The following is an 11251-nucleotide window of genomic DNA, read 5'->3' as shown; positions in this document are numbered from 1 at the left end:
AATTAGTCTTGCTTCTCTCCCCTCAGGCTGAGCATGCAGGATGGTTCTCAGCCGCCGAGCCCTCATGGCACTGACTCACGCCTGGATGCCACAGCAAGTTGGTCTCATCACTGCTGTTCCTTCAGATGGAGCATGTTTTGGTATCAGTACCGGCTCTTGAGGGCTTGAGCTGCTGGTCCTTACCCACTGCTCACACCAGGAGCGGCAGATCCTGGTCCAGACTGTTGGATTTTCTCCTCCTCCGGGCTGTGAGCTTTGGCTGTGATTCTTCCCACCACCCTTTGGACTGGAGACAAGCTCTGGAATTCAAAGCAATTTAAGCTACAGCTTTGCATTTTGAAGGGAAACTCCTTTTGGTGGAGGACCGAGTCCTCTTTTGGGGAGTCAAGAAAATAGTGGCTTCTCGAAGAAAAGCCATAAAAGCACATGAGGCCACAGTGACGTTTTCCCTTGGAGATGGTCTGGTATGCAACTGGCCTTTGGAAGAGGACCTAGAGCAATGGGACATCAGGGTTAGTGCCATGGGATTTGCACCCAGGATCGCCCAGTCTTGCAGAAGCGAGGATCTGCTACCCTGCTGCCCATGAGCAAAGCAAGAATCATTGAATCATAGGATCACAGAATAGAAGAAGGGTTGGGCAGCCACGGCACGGCCCCATGGGGAGGTGAACGGGGCAAGGCACGGGCCAGGAAGGGGCTGTGGGGCCACCAGTTGGGTGGAAATGCTTGTGGACAGCAGACTGCATTCCCCCGGGGCAGGCACAGCTCTTTCTGTTCACAGGCCATCCCCACAACTTCCATGGGGACGCACTTGAGATCCTTCAGAAAAAGCACTTTTCACTAACGAAGGGGGAAATTTAGGGCTTCAGGACTGAAAATGTTCTTTTTTTTTTTTTTTTTTTTTTTTTCTAGTTTTGCCATCTGGGTAAAGTGGAAAGGGCGAAGATTTCACAGAGGCTGAGGAATCATGAACTATCTTTGGACAGGTTTGTCCCCAGCTCTACACAGCCACCCCTTTTAATTTTTTTCAGTTAAAGGCTTTGATAAAGAGAAGAGCAACACTTACATATATATACTTTTACATATACATATATATTTTTTTTCCCCTTTTTTGACATAATGTCTGTCATTCCCGCACCAGGAGAAGACCCCCACGGACCTGGCGGGCAGTGGGGCACAGTCACATCCCACCGTGGCTTGAGGATGCCGAGACACACACCCCCGGGCACTGTGGGGCAGAGCAGGACGGCTCCCGGGTCCAGGCATGCTGTAGATGCGGAGCGGGACCGTAAGACTCTTGAAAAACGGGCGAACTCCTCAAAGTCATTAACTCGTGTAATAACCTGAAGAGTCTGTGTAAGGCTGTTGAGGTGCCATCTTAGGCTGGCAGGGTTCCGGTAGGAGTATTTCACACTCGAATCCCTTTCCTTGGCTGCGTGGAAAGGCGGCCCATTTGCTCTTGCACTGCTCCTCTTAGCATTGTAACACATGGACGGGGAGGGATATAGAAGCACCACTTCTCTTCGGAGCTGCTCGGACGGGAGCAGTGTAACCGGGATGCACATTGAGCTCTCCCTTCACTGCAGGTCTTCACCGGGGTTTATGCCTTTCGACCCAGCTCTTATTTTGCTGGGTACATGCTGTTTTAGACACCGAAAGCCATCGCAAGGTTGAGGTTCTGGGAGGGATTTGTCCCTGGTGTGACTCAGGGAGGGGAAGCAGGGAGCTGGGTAGCCCTGGGAAGAGGGTGCTGCCTCCTTCAAGTAGGTGGCAACTGCTGTTTTGGCTAATGCTGCCCCTCATCCCCACCAGCGCATCCTCAGGGCAACCGAGGCTTGCCAAGGGTTTGATACCGGCAACGCAGGCGGTAATGCCACGGCCTTTTAACCATCCCTGGCAGGCAGCTGCCCAAAGCAACCGCTCCCTTGCCAAAGCCTAGAGCTGACATGGCCAACGCGTCTCCTCCTGGCCAGGTCTGCTGGAGCTGGATACCCTTCCTCGACCAGCTGCCTGTGATTCACTCCTGCCAAAGTAATAAAGGTTGCGTGCTGCAAGGGGTGGTTCGAAGTACAGCACTGGGCTACAGCACCAGCAACGTCACCCTTGGTGCAAGCAGGAGGGACCACCAGAAAATCAGGACCATACCAGCGGGTGGCCTCAAGGTGGGTCAGCCCTGGGGCTCTGCAGCCACCGAAACTCTGGCCACGCAGCCAAAGGGATTAGGGATTGGAAATTGGAAGAGGAACAGTCTGTTGGGGGATTTTCCATCCCCTCACCTTCCTCCTGGCAAGCACTCGGGAACAGACAGGCGAGGCAGCCGGAGCTGGCAGCCGGCATCGACGGGGAAACCGCCATAGCGTGGGGGCTGCCAACAGTTTGCTGCTGGAGGAGCGCGTGCCCGACATACGGCCCTGCTTTATCTCGGGGGCTGGAGCCGTCAGAGCAGCGTCAGGCTGAGCTGGAGGATGTCAGTGGTGGTGGCGCGAATGCAGAAGAGCTGGCTCTGGGGACACGGGCGCGTTGCAGGGCTCCGAGTAAGGAAACAGCCTTGGCATGCATGGATTTGCACGTCTTGGGTTATCTCTCTGCAGAACCGGGATGCGAAAATCAAAGTGGATGGAATAAAAAAAAAATATTAATAAAAATCAGGACTGAGATGTTCCCAGAGAGACACGGTGAGAGCTCTTAGAGTCAGGACACGTGCAGGTGTCAGTGCGACAGAGACGTCTGGTTGGGAGCAGGGTTGGCCATCTCCAGCCGGAGCTCTGGCGAGAGGTGGGGTGACACCTCTGCCTGCGGGAATGGCCTTTGCTACCCCAGGACTGTTTTTCAGGCAGGGAAGAGGATGCTAAGCTCATCTCCTTGTTCCCTTGAATTTCAAGGACTCTCGCAAATACCAGAGCACAGAGGTTATGTGAATACAAATTACATTAGCATGCCGAGTGACTTTGTCAGCAGTTTCTTATTAAAGCACTTGGTCCCCTCTGCAGTGGGCATTTCCATTCAACCTCCCCCTTCTCCAACTGCTAACAGTCAACTGGGCTCTCCGCTTAATTTGAGCTCGTGTAAGAAACAGCGCGAGGGTTGATTCCAACATTCCCCTTCTTGTCCCACCACGCACAAGCTGTTGCTACTTATTAAACATTTTAAAATCCCTGCTGCCAAAGTCCCCGGGAGACATTTATCTGCCATGGTCATAAACGACTTGCCAGCATGCTACTCAAAACTGCGTTTCCCAGCCAATAAATACAAGCTCCAATATCGGGAAAAGCAGGGTTTGGCTTGCTCTAATTTTCAGTGGTATGTCACCGGGATACTATAACTACTTTTAAATTCAAATCAGCTTCCTAAAAAATTAACTGGTTTTATCAGATACAGCACAGTGGACTGTTAAACACGTAGCCTCGTGTACTGAAACACTATACATTTAATGAAGTTATGCCATTAGCAAATGTACAACATGGGTGCATTAAATCCACCTATAGAACAGCTCTACGTATGAGAGAGAGGATTTATTTTAGCTTTTCTCAATAGAGCAGGAGTCCCTTTCTTGGCTTTTGCTAGTTTTTTTCTTAAACTAAAACCAGGATTTGCGCATACACAAAAAAACCCAAAAAGTATCTACTCTCATAATGAAAAAAGACTGATTGTTTTTCTTTTTTTATTCCAGTTCAGGAAGGAAGAGAATCATCTTGCAAGTTAATATAATCAGCTCCTTTGCCTCTATAATCTACTTCTGCTCAGCAGGAGCCCCCCCCAAAACCACTTCATGTCCCAAGTGAAACGTGAAAACTACTTGTAAGGTCTCTTTTGAGGCACATGATTCGGACGGTCACTTTTGGAGTATCGGAATCAGCGTCATCTTCCATCTCCTTTCTTCTCGGGAAGAGCTCTCTGGCACGCCGTGCGCTCCCCGTGTTTCGGGTGGAAGGCTATCTGTCCCTGCCCCAAATCAGAAAGGGTTAGGATGACACAAGTTAGCACAGACACCCATTTCGCACTTCACACCTAAGGACGTACGTTGACGACTCCCCACTTCAAATTCCTCACAAAGGGGGGGGGGCAGGGGGAAACCAAAACAAAATAAAAAAGGACAAGAGACAGTAAATTTCACTGTGATCACACTACGGCAAAATATACCTTCTGTTCATTGCAAAAAATGCGTGAAGGCCAAATTAAAGAGGGGGAAAAAAAAAGGTATGTTGCATGAGTTACAGTGCAACCGTGTTATTCCTTCTCCTTCTATTTTTCTCCCCCCCCGCCTTGTTCAGTTTAGAAAAAGGATTGAGTACAACACAGTCAGGTAAGTGGCCACAAAAGAGTAGCTGTCTTTGGCAAGAAGTCAGCGCATCGACCCTCTCTGTCACCTTCTGCCCATTTCGCTCTGTCTCATGAAGTGGATGTTGTTGGCGCTGTCTGAGAGTTCGGGGTACTGCTCCACTGAGATCACAAAATAGCCGTCGTAGCCCTGTACCCGTCCCGTGTTTAGCACTTGTTGCTTCTCCCCTTCTGTCCACGAGCGAATCCCCTCCTCCCCATCCCGCAGTCTCTGCTGTTCCCGGGACCAAGCTTGGGTGACAGCGCGCTGTCGGGCCAGCTCCAGGACGCGGGCCTTCTCCTCGTCCAAGGTGGTCCCGTAGCGAGTGTTTAGACACAGTGCACCGTACTGGAGCTGGATGTCTGTGTAACGTCTAGTCCTTCCACTTAGCACTGTGTTGATCTGGGACACCGTCACGTTCACGCCGTTCTCCAGGGTCCTCCGCCCACCGCTGAGGCCCAAGATGGACAGGTCGCCCTCCGACGGCCCTTGTTTAATGAAATAGTGTGTGTCCACCCCGTCGATGGTGAAGTGCAAGTTCTCCAGGTAATGGGCGTTGTTCAGGATGGCCGCGATCCTCCGCCCATCCTCGTTGGCCACACTGATAATGTCGGTGGCCACGCGCCCATCCTTCATGGCGAACTTGACGCCTTTGCCGAAGATAGAGCCTCCAGAAGCAAAGTTCTTGTTCTTCTTGACCTGCCGGCACCCAGCGATGCTGGAGCTGTAGATCCGTTCGAAGCGCTCAAGCGTGACAAAAGCCTTCAGCTGCTTCTGCACTTCACACTGGACTCCCAAAATTGACTGAGCAGGGAGAGAAAGAAGAGAAAGATGTGTTAGAAAGAGAAGCCTGATGATCCAAAGGCATTATCAGCATGCTGGAGACCAGCAGGACATCCTGAAAACATCTAATGAAGAGCTCCACTTTTTTTTTTTTTCTTTATCAACTTTTTTTCAGATATTTAATTCTTTTTAGTGGAACAGAAGTGTTGTCAGGTTATTCCCCCTAACGCTCATTGTTTCAATAAACCGAACTGTATTTAATCTCACAGACTGAAGGATGTAGAGATAGAAAAGGATTTTTTGCCCCAGCGGTGTGAAGTGGTCTGGTTTGGACATGCAATTATTTTGTGCTTCCGTGTTCTTCACCTGCCCATAAGAAATCATCCACCTTGTGGGCACGATGCTTTACAAAATGCTTTCAGATTTTCTGTGAAAAAGTGTGGAAGCATTTGTAAAAGTTCCCTCTATTTTAACTTCACTTCGTAACCCCTTGTGCTACCTTCAAAAGCCCGACAGCACAGCTATGACCCTCAAAGTGGCCATAACCCCTCTATATCCCATTTCAGCCTGGCTGAAGCAGGTTGTTCAAAACTCAAGGAAGGCCCTACATCCAACTCCTATTTTCTGCAAACCCTTGACAATGCGCCAGGCTCCCTGGGCTAAGGCCAGCCCCACCTGATGCTCCAGTTTTGGCTTATAACAAAGCAAAAACTGCTGAGAGACAACAGCCTGGATGATTTGCAGTCAGGTACAATACAAAGTCACTTTTGCTGTTAGCGTATAATGGAGCAAGCGCGCAGCGAGTCAGCAGCTCATCGTTACTGCAAAATGTCTTTGGAAATGCTCTCATCAATTCACGGCAGCGCAGGCTTCTTACAGACCCCCGTTCACGAACAATTATTGGCTCAAATTTCACAAAAGCAAGAGGATGCTACAACAAAACTCTCCTGGCACTGCCAACGGCTCAGTTCAATAATGTAATGACATCCAGGATTAAAAATAGGCTGCAAAGAAAAGTTTGCCGCACTCCAATTATTTCGAGGGAATTTAACATCCATGAAGGATATTGCCTTAAACCGTCCACAAGCTAAAGGCTCACATCCTTCCCTGGGTGCGAGAAGACAATTCAGACGGTGCAGCTCTCAACTAAGACTTGTAACATGGCAAGGGAAGGGAAATAAACCCTCATTTCCATGATTGCCATTTCCAGGGAAGGGTCTCAAAGCATTAAAGAAAGAAAATAAAGTATTTAGCGTTGCAGCTTGCCCAGAGGCTATGAGCAGTTTTGCTCTGTAAAGGAGAAAACTATAAAGGAACAGAGGTATGCAAGTTGAAGAGCACATTTTGGGTTGTAAAGCATTAAAATACCCAGAAATGACTATTATTCAAGGTGCCAAGCAGGCTGCCATAGCTCCTCCTTATCCCCTTTTGATTAACAGCATCATAATGGGAGCAGGAAGCAGTCCCCTATGGAAGAGGAGCGCTTTCTGGTTCTCCCCATACTGCCTGTGGGGGACCTCTCACGCAGCCTAGAGAGCGATATAATTAACAGACTGATAGGGAGCCAAACCCAGCTCCCCTGCCAACCGCATAAGTGCTCTAATTATGCAGAAAATGGACATAATTAATGTAGATGTCACTGATGATGGACGTGAAGCAATTAGGCTTCTCGGCTCCATGAAACACCATTCTAAATAAGCGCACACCACACAGCCTTGGTTAGCGATTTCCTCTTCGGAGAGGTTTAAGTGGGGAGGTATTCTTCTCTGGTGCATCTCATATGGATTGACTCTAGGTGGTCCCTCCCCACTGTCCAACACGCCGCTGTGCCCTTCCAACTCACTTCAGTAACTTTTAGAAGTGATAGGAAAAGGCATTTCTCATTATTCATGTTGAATCACCATTTGGTGTGAACTCCACCATTCAAGGATATAAATCAGGTCTTCTGAGCTATGTTGGTCTGTGGTCATTTATATACCACTGTCTACATATACATCACCTTGTTTACCAGCAGTTGAGTGATAAGGGGTCCCTGGAATTAACTGCACCATCTACTGATTATCACCTTGGGGAAGGGACCTCTGGGAGGTCAGACAGCATTGGGCATGAGAGAATTATTCCTATGAGAAATCTCCCCTATTCCCCTTCTATGTTGTCTTCATCGCCTTACTCTTGATGAACTGCAGGAACTCTATCGCCTTTTCAATTTTGAGCAAATTATTAGGTATAGATCCCTTGTGGGTGCCTACAAATTAGGTTGCCACAATGGAAAGAGTTCTGAAAACCTGCTCATGCTGCAAGATAGACACTGGTGTGACAATCTACTGTGCTTTGGACAAGCAGGACATATCATTCATAACCATATGTTTATACTGCTAAATACAAAATAAATATTTTATAAATAATATAATTTTATAAAATTTTAGAAGTAAATACTGCTAAAGACAGTGAGATGTTGTATTGCACCTCTTATTATTCACACTGGGTAATTTTTACTTTAACTCCTGGTTTGGTTTTGAACTCCTCCAACTGCCTTCTCCAAGACATGTTTCCTAACTCTCCAGGTCACTTCTGCCCAGCCTCAGGGCCAGGGTTGGTCTTGGACTTCTGTCACTTAGCTGTAGAGGCATACTCTGCAATGGGGTTAGGGAGTCTTGTGAGGGCAACAGCTGTACAACAAAATTTAAGGGTGGATGGATGGTGTCCTTGGGTTTGCCATTAATTCAGGAAGGATTGTAGCCGGGTTGGCACATGCTGTGACACAAGAGGTATCACAGCCAACAGCTGCCTGTATGATCTAGATGTTGACAGATACAGTGGGTGCAGAGATCTAGCACACATGGAGATACCTACATGTCTTGAGTTCAATCCTAGCTCCTGGCAGCTGATCATCTGAGCTGTCCTTTGGGCTCCACTGACCAGTCACCCAAATGGGTGGTGTTGAACATCATTTTTGACACTACGAGGAGCCCTGCTGGGCCACCAGCTGTTGCTCTAGAAGGGTGCAGGTAATCCATGCTGTAGACAAGAGGAAGCCCAGGAAACTCTAGAGTATCTCAAATGGCACCAGCAAGCGAGTTCATTGTAGATCTCTGCTGGCATAATGGAAGCTGGGATACCAAGTTCACAGACAGAGACTTAAATTTAGATGTCTTAATCAAGAACAAAATCACATCCAAAGGGTTTTCCACCGGGCACTGGTTACAGGTCTTCTGGGCTCTCCCCACCTTTTGTCACATAGGGAAGTAGGAGATCAGACATGTGCAAAGCTGCAATGCTGAACATCGTCATCACTTAACTATTACAATAACTAAACACATCCCTGTTATCTTGAAAATGAGCCCAGGATGACTTTGAAATTACTTTTTTAGTGCATTTCTTTGATAGAACAGCGTATTTGGGAACAGCACTTTTTTAAAGGAAAAGCAAACACATCCAACAGAAAAAAATCCACCCAACAAATTCAGGCAAACCAGAGTACAACCAGCTTGTACGCGCTGCTGGGAATATACAGGGGGTAGAGGCAAACAGATTATATGCAGTTCAAAGAGGCAGTGTATCCCTGACTTTGAAATTACCATTTCTGTTTCATCTTAGAACTCGTTTTAATGAACTGGCAAGGAAGAGAAACAGAAAATTTCCATCTGAGGCTGCAGTGGCGTGTGGTATTCTCTAAAAAATGCTGCTGCTTTTAGCAACTGTAAACCAAAGTATCCATAAAACTAGTTTTACGGAAGAAAGAAGGGAATTCATCGTTATTTTATTTCAATATTTGTTGCTAGATGTGAGTGACAAATATGCTGGGTTTGTTTTTCCTCACAGTCTTTTTTAATCAGATGTCCTTAGGTGACATTTCACTTTATCTAGTAACAACCCATTGGAGAGAAGAGAATGACCTTCATCATTTGTTCGCTGCTGCACAGAGCTCAAGAGAACGGCACATTACAGAGATCTCTGAATAGCCTCTTGCATTTTGCCACCACCTCTTGAGGATTCAAAATACCATAGCCAGATACTATCATCTGTTGTTTTTAAATACTGCCTTCCAGTGTGAGACTGAAAGCTTTAATTTCCCATCAAGGATCCAAGATGTGAAATACGTGAACATGTTTCCAAGTTTCTCTATATCTTTGTGCCATTATACACAGATAGGTGTTTCTCTTACCACCATATGGCTTGCAACACAGAAAGCCACTTCTTCCAAAAGGCTTGGAAGTTATGACTTCTCCAAAATATTCATCATCACTAACTCCTTCTTATTTACCACCTAATTCTCTGTTAACAAAATGATTCTTCAGAAATCAGCTTCTTCCCTCCATTCTGCCTGGCCAACACCCGAAGACCAGTCCCCAGTTGGATGTTCCCCACCAACTCCCAGCTGGTGGAGGTGCAGCAGGAGCCCATCGACCACCACAGCTTATCAGGCCCCTCACCATCAGCACAGCTGCACTGCATGTGAGTTGGCTGGGAGGCGATGTACCCACTGAGGAAACTGCCAACCATGAACGCAACTGGGACAACAGAGGTGAGCGACTGGCCAGCGAGCCCAGTGCTGTAGATGCTGATTGGTTAGCAATGGGCAGAACACAAGTGCTAACACTCTTGGGCTTAGAGGACAGGTCTCTCCTCCACCCTGCCAGTGTACACAGCTGTAGGGGGATAACAAAGTTGAGCTCATCAAATAGATTTCCATCTGTGGGGAAATAAGGGGATTTACCTCCCCCTCTTGCTCATCTATTTTCATAAAGCTTCAAGAGGGCATACAGGAAAGATAGAGAGGGACTTTTTATCAGGGACTGTAGCAATAGGATGAGGAGTAATGGCTTTAAACTGAAAGAGGGAAGATTTAGATTGATATTAGGAAGATAGTCTTTACCCTGAGGGTGGTGAGGCACTGGAACAGGTTGCTCAGGGACACTGTTGAGGGCCCATCCCTGGAGGTGTTCAAGGCCAGGTTAGATGGGGCTTTGAGCAACCTGGTCTGGTGAGAGGTGTCCCTGCCCATGGCGGGGGGGTTGGAACTCGATGATCTTTAAAGGTCTCTTCCAACTGTAACCATTCTATGATTCCATGGTTAATGTCTTTGAGACTTCAGCTCCCTTCCCCGCATCAGTTCCAGCGAAAACTGGCCACTACTTTTGCAAAACCTAACTAGGGGCTGACGGACAGACATGCAGATAGAACGATGGCCCAAACCTAGGACAAAGCACCTGCAATATGAGGATGGCCTCCATGAATGATGAACACTGGCAGAGCCAGTCCCTCAAACAGCTTGTCCTTGGGAGCCGCTTTGCCAGAAAGCACAGCCCTACAGCTCACTGTCTGGCTGAGCAGCCCTGAGCAGCCCTTGCCTCCGAAACTCTGCTCCATAAGGGATGCCAAAAGCTGCTCCTCCAGCACAGCCTGGAATGGGCACTGCAGGAAAAAGGACCTTTCCTGGAGCCACAGCGCTCAGGAGGTGGAGAGAAGGGTAGTTAATAATACGATGTGGTTAACGACAAACACCCCTCCCTGCAAATAGAGTTGTTCTGGCTCCAGCAATTACCTGACAGTTCAACAAGACAAAAGAGAAGGAAAAAAAACAAAAAACAAAAAACCCCAAACAAAACAAAAGAGAAATTGGATTCAGGTGCAGCAGCTCCACAATATGCCAGAGGTCACCCAGAGTCCCCTGGTGGCCAATAACACCGAACTTGTTCAACAAACAATTTAGTGACAGCCTCACGGTTGCAGGGAGGAGGAGGAGGGGAGGGAAAGTGCTGCACAACGGGAGTATTGGATTTTAAATGTCACTCCAGGGCTGCAAGGCGTTAGCGCAAGGTTCCTGACAGGCCGGTTCTTTCTAAGCTGGTGGATGCTCAAAGGCAGAATTATCTCTCCCATCTTCCAGCCCTGCAAGGAAAGTACCAACAACGTTTTGGAAAGGAGATGCTGAGGCCCTGTGGTTATGTGCTCCGAAGAGATACGAAGCAGCCATTTCTGTGGAGTCAGTTGCTTTGCTGTTGTGCTCCTGTAATTCGCTCCTCTCTGATAAAAGAACTGACTCAATCCGCTGGGCCACGGCTCTGATCAGTGAAGCCAGTGGAGTAACTCAAATTTACTCTGGTCTATCGCAAGGAGATGTGTGACCCAGAGAAACCAGGGATCGGA

At 47.9% G+C, this 11251-nt stretch overlaps 1 protein-coding gene across 1 annotated transcript in view; it reads right to left on the bottom strand.

The window, feature by feature from the left end:
- Nucleotides 1-3630: 3630 nt before the first annotated feature.
- The window catches only part of TENM4 (teneurin transmembrane protein 4), a 376063-nt gene continuing 368442 nt past the window's right edge, over nucleotides 3631-11251 (bottom strand). The window contains exon 30 of the mRNA XM_009881209.1: nucleotides 3631-5122. Within this exon, the coding sequence (XP_009879511.1) occupies nucleotides 4364-5122 (759 nt within the window). The 3' untranslated portion in view covers nucleotides 3631-4363. The remainder of the gene's footprint in view (nucleotides 5123-11251) is intronic.

The sequence above is a fragment of the Charadrius vociferus genome, unplaced genomic scaffold (assembly GCF_000708025.1).
Source record: "Charadrius vociferus isolate BGI_N301 unplaced genomic scaffold, ASM70802v2 scaffold1, whole genome shotgun sequence".
Classification (NCBI taxonomy): Eukaryota; Metazoa; Chordata; class Aves; order Charadriiformes; family Charadriidae; genus Charadrius; species Charadrius vociferus.
This window is presented reverse-complemented; position numbering and strand designations above follow the sequence as displayed.